Here is a 15,016-nt window from a genome sequence, read left to right as displayed (position 1 = left end):
AATCCTGTTACGCAGCACTCCCTCAAAATTTGGGACACGATTCAAAAATCTTTCACTCTTAAATCCCTTCATACCCCATTACTCTCCTTTATAGGTCACCCACGCTTCTACCCAGCCTTTCCCGAATCAGTTTTGTTTGCTGCTTGGTCTCAGGCAGGCCTTGACCGAGTATGCGATCTAACAAAAGGTGGATCACTTAAATCTTTTCCTGACCTGCAAGCCCAAACTCGACTCCAGCATAAGGAATGCTTCCGCTACCTCAAAATGTCCCACTTTGTACAGTCATTACCTAAACCCAACGCAGACCAGGATTATATGTCGGTATTCGAGAGAATATGCAACTCGGGCTGACATGCTCCTGGTATCGTCTCTCAGTTGTATGCCCAATTTACCTCCCTACCGCTCTATGCTACAAGGTGGTCCACTGACCTCGGTATAGATATTGACGCTGACACTTGGACAGGGATCGGAACCAACATTAAAAATGCTACCCAGAATGTTGTTGCCTCAGAGACTAATTTCAAAGTCCTCATGCGGTGGTATCTGGTCCCGACCAGGATAGCTAGGTTTGTCCCTGGCTATCCTGCGACTTGTTTCAGGGGCTGTGCAGAAGTGGGCACTCACACCCATATCTGGTGGACATGCCCAATAGCCCAACGCTTCTGGACAATGGTATTCCAGATGGCTTCTACAATGCTGCAGGACACTTTAAAACCTGATCCTTCTCTAGCATTACTCAATTTAGCACCTCAAAATTGCACCCGTACTCAGCTGTGCCTCTTCCACCATTTTACTACGGTGGCAAAGCAAACAATAGTGAGAGCCTGGAAAACACAGACACTCCCTATATCTGAAGTAAAGAATAGGGTTACCCAAGCCATGATACATTGCAAAATCGAAGCGACAATTCTAGACTGCCTACCCCGATATAATAAGATATGGCAGCCTTGGGTTAGACATTTCTTACCCCCCAACCTAGATCCTAGTCTTTTGGAGAATTGAGCGCACTCCCACGAACAGAATTTCCCTGGTGCACACCGCCCTGGGCCTGTGCGGGCCCGCCGACTGACCTCCCTTTCTCCCCACACTTAATTTTCTTCTCTGTACCCCTCTTCTCTTCCCTCAATTCCTAGTCTTTCCCCCTTCTCTACTCTACCTCTTCACGTTTAAAAATACTACCTATGCAGTACCTGTACTCCCATGTTTGCTTGAGTTCTCAATCTCAGGAGTAACCTAGACAACCATACCCGGGGACCCCGGGACACTTGTTGCTTATCACTCATGCTAGAGTTTACCCTCATCCATGCTCAGACCCCCTCGGTAATAGTCTTGCCCTCAGGGCTAGACCCTTGTATTTTAGGATAATATCCTATTACTGCCATTTTCATGCTAAGTGTATGAAAGCTCTGTTTATCCTACTGCTACAATGTACTGTGTACTTATTCTGTTAAAAAATAATAATAAAAATCTTTGAAAAGAAAGTGGTTGTAAAGGCACAAGGTTGCATTCCATGCATGAAGGTAAAAAACCTTCTGTGTGCTACAACCCCCCCCCCCCCCCCCAGCCCCACCTAATTATTACCTGAGCCCCCTCTCTATCCAGCTATGGCCACAAAAGCCTTGGATGTCTGGGGGCTCACACTCCTGATTGGCTTTTGGCAGCAGTGAGAGCCATTGGCTCACACTGCTGTCAGTCACAGCCAACGAGCCAATCAGAAGAGGGAGCAGAGTCGAACCATGGCTATGTGTCTGAATAGACACACAGAGCCGCAGCTCAGGACTGTGCCTGCTTGTGTTCCCCCACATAACAATCTGCTTGCTGTGGGGGCACCCAGAATGAGAGAGGGGCCAGGAGTGCCGGTGAGGGACCGAGAAGAGGAGTATCCAAGCTGCTCTATGCAAAACCAGTACACTGAGTTTAATATCACATTAAAGTTAGCTGTGCATAGTAAAGCATATGCAACAGAACAGTTTTATTTTATTAAAATGAATGTACTGAGGTTTGTACTGTCTGCTACATACTCGCTTGTGGCACAGTCATTAAAGCATACGGCCCTTTATACTCCTTCCACTGTTGATACAATCTGACCACACCCACTGTGTTGGCATGGTGCCACTATATTGCCACATACCATTTTTCTTGGGGGGGGGGGGGGGGGGGGGTGGTGCAAAAAAATGTCTATCCCCAGGTGCCAGATGTGCTAGCTATGCCACTGCACCATGCTCATAGTTGCCAACATTTCATAAAAATTCCCAGGCCCACTTTTTTGTGTGTCTAGCAAACCATTGTAGGCAGAGACAGAGACTTAGGGGTGGGTCGTTTTTTACAATGTCTTACAATAATATAACATTGGCAAATCATGATGATGCACTCAGAAGCTGAACCCTAATCAAATTAGCACAGTTGCAATGAGAATTAAGTCTGCATAAACCTCTGCAAAGACACATTCAGTACAGTACTGACACACCTGAAACATGTCCTTGGAGAAACCATCAGTACAGTACTGATACATCAAAACAAGTTGGCAGGCAAAATTAGGTATACTATTAACACGCCACAAACATGTCAGCAGACCCCGAATTAGTGGGCTCATGGAAATACAGCAATAGCTGTCTTCCGAGAGTTCTATATACCTGTCAATTAATTGAGATAAGTCCAGGTGGTGTCATGCACCTCATTGGACTTCACTCCTAGTTTGCTTTCACGTTTAAAAAAGATGTTTTGGAATGAAAAGTCCAGAAAGCTTATATGAGTGCGATGGCACGAAATGTTGTCCATATAATGCCAGCTAGTACTTGGTACATTACTGAACAGGACATCTGTTTAATTTTTAGTAGTAAATGGTGACCTCTTACAGAGTATGTTTACTGAAGGTATGTTATTTTTCTACTAAAAATGTGAAAATAAATGATTTATAGATTTTTAGGGGCATGTTGTCAATAATGTAACTCGAGGGTAGTATGAATTCTTCTAAAAATGCCACTTGCTATATTTACAGCCCAGCAGCAGAATCTTCCCAACAACCCGATGCAAGTTACCTAAAAGCATCAAAAAGCATGGATCTTGGTAAGTGTATTAAACATAAACTATATTTATGGATGCAGCACTCCTAAGCAATAATATATGAAACAATATAACAAAATAATGAGTACCATGCTCTAAAAGAAACACAAACTAAAATGTGAGAAAATGCAAACTATATCTCAAAATTGCTCATGCAAATCTCCATCAGACAGCGCATCAATTACCATACAAAATCTTCTAAGGACTATGAGAAATGGATTGTAGTCCTCACTCAATTCCCCATGTTCCAAATATAGTGTTAAGAACAAGCCCCTGCCATTACACTTATGGGGAATGTATATGCTCACCAAGGTTAGGACCTCTAAATTATAGGAGTTTGCATGTACTTTAATAAAGGAACCTCATACACTGGTCAATCTGAATAATACACTCTAAAGCCATCCTCTGACTACCTCAACAGATGTAGAAGGAAAACACATTTTCCTCTAGTTTAGGCAGATAAAGAAAAGAACAAACTTGATCTAAGCGTTCTTCACTCAGATTCATTGCACAAAATACTGAATATGCATACTCACAAGCGTAAGCAATATCATGTGCTTCAATGAGAGAATGCCGCTATGGCAAACACCTCCATCCAATATTTGTTCTTTCCATTGTAATATCTCTAACACATTAATTGTTCATGTTTTCTGTACAGAAACTGCTTTTATTAGCAATATTCGGTATTATGCTACATGTGCCATTGCCTTTGACATTACCAAAGTGAGGGTGTCAGGAGTTTATATACATTTTTGAGGTTGATGTCTTAAAGATATATGGATATCAGACAATGTACAGGTTGATGTTCAGGTCAGTGAGTGACACTGTTTGCTTGAATACGGGTCACAGGAGTGCAGAACAAAGTGCACTCCTGCAATCGCCAGGAGAAGTAAGGCCAAAAGTGCTTTGGTCCTACTTCTCCTTTAGGGCTAAACAGTGCCCCAAGGCAAGGTAACACCTTTTGGGTCCTTTTCCTGAGCTTCCTTATACTCACATGTTCAGATATTCCAATAATATTAAAGATTAACTTTAAGCCCGGTTCACACTATTGCAATGTGAGAACCCTGCAAATCAACTGCGGGTTCCCGCATCGCACCCGGCACGCACGGCAGTTCACACTGCCATATGTGAACTACTGGGGAGTGTCATTATCTGTTAACAACACCCCCATTTCAGCTTGCAAATCACACTGCAAACTGACAATTCGGACATGAATCGGATTGCATATGTGTGAACACACATGTGATCCAAAAAAGGGTCCTGTGTGTGTTTGCACTGAATGCAGTGCGATATCAGCCGTACTATCTGTACGGCTGACATTGCACCCGCACATACATTGCATGTAATGTGAACAGCAGTGCGCTGTGCATTACATGTCTGCCATCACAATAGTGTGAACCGGCCCTTAGGCCGCGTACACACGGGCGGATTGTCTGCCCAACTTAGTCCGCTGAACCGTGTTTCAGCGGACAATCCGCTCGTGTGTGGGCTTCAGCGGACTTTTTCAGCGGACAGTCTGACGGACTAAGTCTTTCGGAATTTCCGTAATTTTGTCCGTCCAAACTTGGTTTCAGCGGACAGTCCGCTCGTGTGTAGGCAAGTTGGACGGACTAAGTATGGCGCATGCTCAGAAAGGATTTACACGCCGGAGGTTGCATTGCAGTGTATTGGACGTCGGATTTCTAGTCCCGTCGTACGTGCCGTACACGTCATCGCGCAAGCTTTCGGCGGACTGTCTGCTCATCGTGTGTGGTCAAGTCCGTTCATTCAAAAGTTGAACGGACTGTCTGTCGGATTGTCTGACGAACTTAGTTGGGCAGACAATCCGCCCGTGTGTACGCGGCCTTAGGCAGAATTTAAAAAGTCATCCCCAAGCAGAGGTTCAAAACAGAAAAACAGCTCTGGCTGCACTGTGCCCTCCTCTCTGGCCCTATCCCCCACAACTAGATTCTAAGCTTTCCTGTATTCTCCCTTGTACCCTATTATACTGTAAACTTTTCCTTCTTCTGTATCCTCTGTTGCACCCTAATAGATTGCAAGCTCTTCTACTATCTTGATCCTTTTTATACTCTAATAAAATATAAATGTTTAATTCTTAGTATCTTCTCTTATACCCTAATAGGTTATAACCTTTTCTACTTTCTGCATCTTCTCTGTTGCACCCTAATAGATTGTAAGCTCTTCTATCTGTGTTATTTCTCTTACCCTAATAGACTATATTTCTTCTTTTTTTTTTTATTCTGAATCACCTCTTATAGGTTGTAGGTTATAAGCTTGTGCACCTTCTGTATCATCTGCTATACTATATAGAGCTCTTTCTGTATCTTCCCTGATTTACTATTAGATTGTAAGCTTTTCTATATTCTTTATCCTGTCTGAACACCTGATAATTTTAATTTCTGTATCCTCACTCTTAAACTGTCCAATTTTCAATTCATGTATGGGCTGGTTGTACAGTTGATCTATTGTATGCTCTCCTATACCCTAATAGATTATAAATTCTTCCTTATTTTGTATCCTTACTTGCACCCTAATATATTGTAAGCTCTTTCTTCCTATGTATCATCTGTTATAACATATAGTGCTCTTTCACCTTCTGTATACTCCCTTCTACTCTAATATATGCATGTTACTGCATGTGTTACCATTATGTGTATCTGCACTGCGGTGCCATTGCTTGTGAATGACACCTGAATGTACTTCCAAAATGCATGTGTGCTGCAAAGCAACTCAACACAACACAGAGTGTCTTCTACATTGTGATAAAATAAAATGCTGCCTAACTTATTTTTGCATGCATTTTGGTGCATTTAAGCCCATTTGTTTTCAATGGCCTGTATAACGCACTGCAGCCCACAACAAATATGTTACAGCATACCCTGTAATTGGAGAAGGGAAGGGAACATAATTCCACATTCAAGCTCGCTCTTCCCTCTGCTCCAATTTCCTGCATACTTCTCTTGGACCTGAGATTATTTCACTTGGGACCCACTGACATTTAGGAAAACTGGGCTCCTATATGCCCATCTGGTCTGGGGCGCTTGACTAGGTTGTCTTGTGGGTAGCCCAGCCCTGGTTGACAAGTGAGCAAAGACAATTTTAATATTTGATGATGAGGGGGTGAGCTACTGTCATGACTTATCCCCTATTGTGGACAATTGCGTTAAAGGAGTAGGTGAGTACTAGTGGTGAGCGATATGTCACAGCCTGACTTTGTAAATTTGCACTACTTGCAATAAAGCTTGTTGGATATCAAGAAAGAAACTGTAGAAGTACAGCCTGTTTGTCTGTGAGTTATATGACCATACCATGGCCATACTGCTGCTTTGAAAATAAAAAGAAAGGGACATTTGTAATGTACATCAATGTGCTTTACAAATGTGCTCAGCACTTTTCTATCTTCAGGACCCTGAAATAAGAAAAGCCCTATTAATCTGAATGAATGAAGTTGAAAACCCAGGTCATGTGACTAACCTCTTCTCAAATCATGGAGTGTTCTCTGCAGCTTTATGCAGGAAAATAAGCCGTGGAACACAGCAGTCTCTAAATTGTGCTCTGCATTTGATATTAGGCACTTAAAATTCAGGAGCAGTGTGTGTCTGTTCTCTTTTATAACTGGACCTCTTAGGGCTAGTTGTTGCTAGCATTGTATCACCGCTACACCACTTGCTTTAATCCCTTAAACCCCACTACTAGCGAACTGTGCATAGTGGCTGTGAGACACCCCCATCTAGTTGAATGGGTTGTGTTCAGTGGGTAGTCCTGCCCGCTGAATGCAACAGCAGGAAACATTTTTGCCGTGCCGTGATGCAAAGCAGCCTAAATACAGATGTAACATGTTGCATTCTTCATTCTGATGACTGCCAGGACATTCTTACCCTAGTTGACCACCACCTGACTCTTCCTCCCCCTGAAAACCAGGACAATCATCCTTTAACTGACTGGTGAGAGTGTGGCATTCTTCCTCCCCCTGACTGCCAGGACAATTGTCCTTTCACTGACCGGTGAGAGTGTGTCATGTAACTCTTCTTCCCCCTGACCGCCAGGACAATTATCCTTTCATTGACCGGTGAGAGTGTGTCATGTCATTCTTCTTCCCCCTCACCGCCAGGACAACTGTCCTTTCACTGACCGGTGAGAGTGTGGCATTCTTCCTCCCCCTGTGGCATTTGCCCCCATCCGTGGTATTTGTCTTCCCCCTGTGACATGCTTCCTCCCCCTGACCGCCAGGACAATTGTCTTTTCATGGACCGGTGAGCGTGTGGCCTTCTTCCTCACCCTGTGGCATTTGCCCCCATGGTATTTGTCTTCCTCCTGGGGCATGCTTCCTCCCCCTGACAGCTGGGGAATTCTTCCTCCTATTGGCTGCTAGGGCATTTTTCATACTTCTTACTGCCAGTGCATTATTCCACCTACTAACCAACAGGGTGATTGTACTTCCACTGACTGCTGAGGCACTCTTTCTCCCACTGACTGTCAAAGCATCCATACCCCCAGTAGTTCCGGATTTGAAAGAACTGTCTTAAAAAGTGAAGGAAATTCCAGGGTCCCATGAACCCCAGTATAATCCCTCTTTGAAATTTTACCTTCGGAACTCTGCTCACCACTTGAAGTCTATACTGCTGCTGTCCATTTTTGTAATCGGGCAGTGGGCTCTGCTCTCATACTCCAACTAGATGATGTCATGTATGTACAGCCCACTAAACACAAGTGCTTTCCCTCACCCCATCTCCCACCCACTTGATAGCAATATTTTTTTGTTTTGTTTTTTCCCACTGTGCTATAAATGATATATACGGTACATCTGATCAATCTGCTTGTTGTCAGCTTTCTGTATTTTTATTTTATTTTATGCATCTTATGTGCATTTGTGATGCTCTCACTCATAGCACGGTAATTATAAAGTATTTTGTAAATGTAAGGACTGTGGTAAATGTGGACCCCACCGTGTACTAATGAGTAGCCTCAGATTCTATTCAATCAAGCCTCTTAAAGCCACATACAAATTTTAGCATAATTTATCCACACTCACTTTTTGTCACAGTGTGCATTGATCCCCTGCAGGTGTCCCTCTTTCTCAAGTTCAAACATTGGTAGGTATGCTTAAAGCAGGGGTCTCAAACTGGTGGCCCTCCAGCTGTTACGAAACTACGAGCCCCATCATGCCTCTGCCCGTGGCAGTCATGCTTGTAACTGTCAGCCTTGCAATGCCTCATGGGAGTTGTAGTTTTGCAACAGCTGGAGGGCCGCCAGTTTCAGACCCCGGGCTTAAAGGAAATGAAGTGGTGTAGTCAATCTCATAGTCCAAATGAATAAAGGCTGCATCAGTGCTCCTCATTATTATCAACACCTACTAGACACACAAAAAGATAGAAGAATGATTGTAGTGAGAGAAGCATTTTATTCAGAATCCCAATCTAAATGTTAGTGCTTATTAACTTTACTAACGTTCCTCAGGAAAGACTTTCAAGAGCTAGCTTTCTAGTCAACACCCACTGTTACGTAAAAGAGGGAGGTGGTCAAATTGAAGCCCGCGTTTATTGAAAGTTTCCTCAATACATTTGTCACTGGAGACTGTGGGCGTTTGATCTCCTCAGAATAATGCAGTGCTCCAAAGCTTTGCTATTTTCTGTTAAACTTTTAGTTATATGGACCCTGTTAAACAAAATAACTTCTGCTGCATGTTATTACCATCTGTATATTCAACACTATGTGTGTCCAACATATTTAGTAAGTAGATCAGTCAGGATTTGCATTTGAAATAAGAACTACATTTGCTGACAGTGGCCTCCCAATAAACCTCCCTGTGGGTTCCATGACCAGTATGGCTGGCTTTTGATATGTTCATCACCATTGGTGCTTCTATGTTAATTTATCTCAGGCTGACAGCCAGAAGTTCTAAAGTAATCTGCATTCTTTGGCTATCTTTCAGTACAAATGACAGAACAAGTTTTTGATGCTATCCAAGCTGTTCAACGCCATAAACAAATGAGCTAGGCAAAAAAAAGTGTGAGTGGTCAGATGATCAAAAGCACTTATCTATGGGCCCCTTCTGGTGTGGTCTGCTAGTGAAATATATTTACAATAATCGGTGCTGTTTTTTTTCCTCTTTCAGATGCTGCTTTAGAAGAGTGTAACACCACCCACATTTGCATTATTAATAATAATAATAATAATAATAAAAACTTGCATATCTCCTTCAATTTCATGTACCAAAACTTAATTAACTAACCTTAAATCTGTTTCTCCTCGCCCCTGAACAAAACAAGTGATTAACCCTTGCAGTGCAGGTACAGCCCCACTAAAAGGGATATATATATATATATATATATATATATATATATATATATATATATATATATATATATATATATAATCTTCCCAGAGTTAAATAACAATCTTCTTAGAGCAAGTGCAAAAAAAAAAAAAAAAGTATTTTTTGTAATTCTTCCATGAGTGCTCTCCACACACCTTTGATTGCACAGTCATGCTGATTTTAAATGAGAGGAACCCCCACCCACTGTCCTTGGGGGGGGGGGGGGGGGGTCTCAGGGAGTGAGAGGCAGGGTCCTTAACAACATGTTGAGGCTGGGTTCACACTATAGAAAATTCGTATAGCAGGAGATTGCAACTGGCTCTCTATGAAGCTAATTGCACATGAGTCCTGTGTGTCTTTTGGTCTGTTTTGGGTATAACATGTTGCTAAAGGTGTAGATAGCCTTTAATTTTGTCTTACAGGTATATCTGAATGCAGAGTCTTTGAAAAGCCTTGACCCAATTACCCAAGCAAGAGATGAGGATTATGTGGGAATTCTGTATGCTAATTTTGTACAGAACACCTCTGAGTTGCCATCTTGCACAAAAGTGACAGTTTACATTTTTGGCATTTTTTAGAAAATGACATTGGCTTCAAAATAAAACATAAAGATCATTTATAATAACATCAATATACAAATAGTTTTATCAGTGAACAAAATGATGCAGAATTTGGAAGGCTGTTTTGATGTCATCCAGTAGTTAAAATGTTTTTGTTGATGTAGCCAAGAAACCGATACCGGTCCTCTTCTGATGGTGCAAGAAACACAGAAATGGTGTTAAAGGATAAGTTCACCTTTGTAATAAAATAAATGCACAACTTTTTTCAGGTAAAAAAAATATGCATGTATTATTTTTTTGTACTAGGAGCCTACAAAACAGGGCATCTGTGATCAATATGTATGTGTCTGCTCAAACGTCATACGGGCAGGCAGTTACAAAATGACAGGAAGATACAATTAACTATCTAGAGCGCTCAACAGCGCTCTGGCAGTTCATTGATAGCTAAAAGCCGTAAAGACTGCAATGAATGATGCGGATGGGTGGGCAGAGCCCCGCACAGCTGCATTTTCTTTTTTGTGGCAGTGAGTTCGGGAAAAAAGATCCCTGGCTCGCTATCACTAGAGGCGGTGGGTCAGGGAGAGGCTGCAGCAGTGGGAGCATGTAACATGTTCCACTATAAAAATGGATGGAACATGTAACATGTTCCCAAAGGTGGACTTATCCTTTAAACAAAACTTATGGAGGTGACCTGCCTGCCACATTTATCGTGTGATTCCCATTCTGATATACCTGCAATCAGGACACATCAAGGATTTTTTCAAGGAGCATCCCAGAGGACTTTAGATCTGGCGAGCCTCCCTCCTCTTTTTTTTGGTTGTGTCCTTTTACTCAACATACCCCTTTTCTCTGAGGGCCGTTGGAGTTGTATAGCCTAGTTTTGTGTTTTTTTTTTATTTATTTAAATGTACCTAAAATGTAATTTATGTGTGCTTGCAGTCACAATTTAACAACTTGGGTTTACAGTGTTGCATTTCAATAACTTGCATAAGCATAATTTGGGGTCAATTGCAGTTCCATTGATTTAGAATGACACCTCAATGTGTACCGTATTTTTCGCTCCATAAGTCGCACCTGACCATAAGACTCGCCTAGATTTTAGAGGAGGAAAACATTAAAAATACAAAATGCTGAAACAAATGGTGTACTAAAATTTTTACCAGTGCCCATGAAATGGAACCTGAACATTGCACATAAAAGCAGCCTCTCTTTGCCCACCAATTGCAGCCTCTGTGCCCACAACAGCCTCTCTTCCCACCAATTTCAGCCTCTCTTCCCACCAATTTCAGCCTCTCTTCCCACCAATTTCAGCCCCTCTTCCCACTAATTTCAGCCTCTCTTCCCACCAATTGCAGCCTCTCTTCCCACCAATTGCAGCCTCTGTGCCCATTTCAGCCTCTGTACCCACCAATTGCAGCCTCTTTGCCCACCAATTGCAGCCTCTGTGCCCACCAATTGCAGCCTCTGTGCCCACCAATTGCAGCTCTCTGCCCACCAATTGCAGCCTATGTGCCAATTACAGCCTATGTGCCCATTCCAGCCTATGTGCCAATTGCATCCTCTCTGCCCACCAATTGCAGACTCTGTGCCCATTGCAGCCTCTCTGCCCACCAATTGCAGCCTCTGTGCCCACTAATGTCCGCCTCTGGATAACACGGTGCTCACCTCTCTCTGTCCTCTGGCACTCGTATGTCACGGAGCTGGGTGCACACAGACCCAGCTCCATGACATATGAGTGTCGGAGCACCGAGGGAGGAGATGGCTGCACTGCAGTCGCAGGTAGGACAGTCTGGCCCTGCTTACAGGGGCTTTAGATGTCGGTCCTCCGCTCTCCTGACTCTCTTTTCTGGCGATGGCAATTGGGGGGGGGGGTGCCTAGCATGCATTCACTCCATAAGATGCAGAGACATATTTCCCCATATTTCTGGGTTGAAAAAGTTTGTCTTATGGTGCGGAAAATAAGTACAGTAGGTACTAACAGAATGCAAATGCTGCCCATTCTTGTATGCTAGGTTTAAAAAGGGTACATGTCTGCTTTTCCTGCTAAATAAATGGGCTACCTTAACACAACAGATTTACAAATGAAATACCGCACATTAATACAGATGTGTTATTGTACAATACAGGCAGAATGGACAGGTGTGAAGGGTTGCTTAAAATTTAACAGCGCAGTGACCATTTACCCATCGGGTTTATATTTCAGATTTTTACATTTAATAAAATAGTTGTACTAGTACACATATGTTCCACAATTTAGTGTTAAAATCCTAAAATATTACAGTGTTCAAGTCTATTTGGAGCACTTTAATGGCTTTTTTCAAAGTACAATTTGTACTGAGAAATATAATTTTCTGTGTCAAGCAAAATATGACTTTTGTTTTACCTGGTTATGGAATCATTTTGTCGCTTAGTCTCCTATCTGCCATTTCCACAGAGCACATGGAACATTTTAACAACCATAGTTACACTTAATGATAAGTGTTATTTTTACTTTGGTAATTTGCGAGGTACCCATTTATAGAGGGGAGCTGGGAAAAGTAAGGTTTAATTAAGGTCATTCTGTACAAAGGGGGTTCTTTCATTATATTACAACATCTATAGAAAATAGAACAAGGCCAGGGATGTTTTTTGTCTTTATTTTTTCTTCCATCCTACTCTGTAAAGATCTATGTTGATTGAAAAGTTAAAAAAAAAAAAAACAGTTTCATAGGGTTTACATGTGTTCAGCTGTGTTAAAGTTGTGTTTATTTCATATAAAACGAAGTACCGTATTTATTGGCGTATAACATGCACCTTCATTTTAAGAGGGAAGTTTGAAGACAAATACTTATTTTTTTAAATAAACAATTTTAAATTAAAATAAGGGTCAGTGCCCATCAATGCAGCCTGATTGGTGCCCATCTACAGTCTCCCCATCTTTAACTTTCAAAATTGACTTTGCTTTATTCTAAATTAATGTGACAGTTACCTTATATAATACTATATTATTCACAGTAATACACAAAATACCCAGAAATTATGCAATAGCATGTTGTATTTCTATAACTTGATAATAATATCTTGTTCACTTTTCATGATTATTGCCAGCAAATATAAATAAATCACTCATAATAAAAGTCCAAGTCACAGACATTTAATAGCAGGGTATATAGTAAAATGCCAACAAACATCTGCCATCTTTCTAGATAATATTTGAAGCCCATATTATGTTCATAGAGAAAACCCTGCTTGGTGGTTTTACTGCTGTCAGTGAATATTACAAGTATGAATGGTTTATTCTGTTTCCTTGTGTTTCTAACACTGCTGGCTCATTCTCTTTAAACCTTTCATTCCTGGAGGGACCTGACACATACTGCTGTGTAATTCTTGCCAAGTGCCTCCAGCAATGAACTGGTGAAGTTATGATCCATCCCGCTGTTTTCTCTCTGTCTGATGATTCAAGACCAGCTGAGCTCTCTGTTGAGGCCACAGCTTTCATTTACAATCTGCTAATGGGTGTCCAGAATATGTTGAAAAGGGGGCTCTGCTTCTATAGACTCCTATAGGGGAGAAAACAAAGAACTGCTTCCAACAGCTGGAAGAGTTTAAAGCACTTCATTTTGCCCCTGCCACTGTCTGAAAGAGGTACATCTACCAGCCATAACTTACATCACAGATTTTCTTTGGTACTGTATACTCATTGGGAATTTTGACTCACCATTTATTTATGTTGAGAAAGTAACCAACATATTCTTTCTTTCAGCAGAGAATAAGGCCAAACTCCAGGCAGATATAAAAACATACCGTAATTTAATCCAGTTGTGTTTTCTTTCCCCTGATATGCACATATTTGTTCTGGGTCATTGCCTAACATAGTAGTAAGGAAGAATACAAACCTCTGATTCAGCACTTTAGGTAACAGGTAACAAAAAAAAAATACACTTCTTTATAGCATACTTGTTCAAGGTCAGCGAATCCAGATATGACCAGACAACTAGCATTCTCAGAAGAGGTTCAGCAATGGCCCCCAGTTCTCTCATAATGATTCCCTTTAAATGCAGTGCAGGCAGCAGAGAGGTCCAGGGTCTTTTTTTTTTAATAGGTAAGAAAGTTCACTTATACAGTATGTATTCCAGCTGTGAATTGAGTGGTTTGCTTAGATTTAAGCTTTAAGGAAGCTCCTTCAACCTGCAATATTGTTACAAGCCTCTAGTAAATTCTCCAAAGTATTATATGAACAATGCATTACAGTGCTGTTATTGTCACAGGGACATGAAATGAGGGGAAACTCCCCAGTAGAGACAGCAGTGAAAACACAGAAGGGCCAACCCCTTTCTCACTTTATACAAAGCAAAAAAAAATTAGTTGGTGTTTAACTCCAAGTGGAACATTTATGGTTTGTGCCCCTTTATTTTATTTATTTGTTTATTTATCTTTTAACCGGTTCCCAACCAGCGCACACCGATATACGTCGGCAGAATGGCACGGGCAGGCAAATGGGCGTATCTGTACGTCCCTTTAAATTTGCCGCCCTGCCATCGCGAGCGCCGGCGGTGGCACGCTCGTGTGCTGGTTGGGACCCCCGTGAGTCCGGTCGCGGGTCCCGCGGACTCGATCGCCACGGGCATACCACGGGGCGGCTGAACGAGAAAATGCCGTTGTAAACAGCATCTCCCCGTTCTGCCTAGCAACTAGTGATGCTGATCTCTGCTCCATGTGATTGGAGCAGAAATCACTGTTCACTAAATTAAAGCCCAGCTCCCTACAGTTAGTAACACGCCCCTAGGAACACTTAACCCCTACACTGCCACCCACTGGTTAACCCCTTCACTGCCAGTGTCACTTACACAGGAATCACTGCATTTATATAGCAGTGATTGCTGTATAAATGACAATGGTCCCAAAAATGTGTAAAAAATGTCCGATGTGTCCACCATAATGTTGCAGTCGCAATAAAAATCTCTGATCGCCACCATTACTAGTAAAAATTTGTTTTATAAAAATGCCATAAAACTATCCCTTATTTTGTAAATGCTATAACTTTTGTGCAAACCAATCAATAATCGCTTATTGTGATTTTTTTTTACCATAAATATGT

General features: G+C 41.9%; 1 protein-coding gene across 2 annotated transcripts in view; it reads left to right on the top strand.

The window, feature by feature from the left end:
* Window positions 1-15,016, top strand: part of PARD3B (par-3 family cell polarity regulator beta) — a 2,156,380-nt gene that overhangs the window by 855,768 nt on the left and 1,285,596 nt on the right. For both annotated transcript variants that reach the window (XM_077448525.1, XM_077448526.1), the window contains exon 15: window positions 2,999-3,066. In XM_077448525.1, coding sequence (XP_077304651.1) covers window positions 2,999-3,066 — 68 coding nt within the window. The remainder of the gene's footprint in view (window positions 1-2,998; window positions 3,067-15,016) is intronic.

The sequence above is a fragment of the Lithobates pipiens genome, unplaced genomic scaffold (genome assembly GCF_037356315.1).
Source record: "Lithobates pipiens isolate NorthernLeopardFrog02 unplaced genomic scaffold, aLitPip1_a1.2 Scaffold_22, whole genome shotgun sequence".
NCBI classification, from domain to species: domain Eukaryota; kingdom Metazoa; phylum Chordata; class Amphibia; order Anura; family Ranidae; genus Lithobates; species Lithobates pipiens.
Note: the sequence above shows the minus strand (reverse complement) of the source record. Positions and strands in the feature narration are given on the sequence as shown.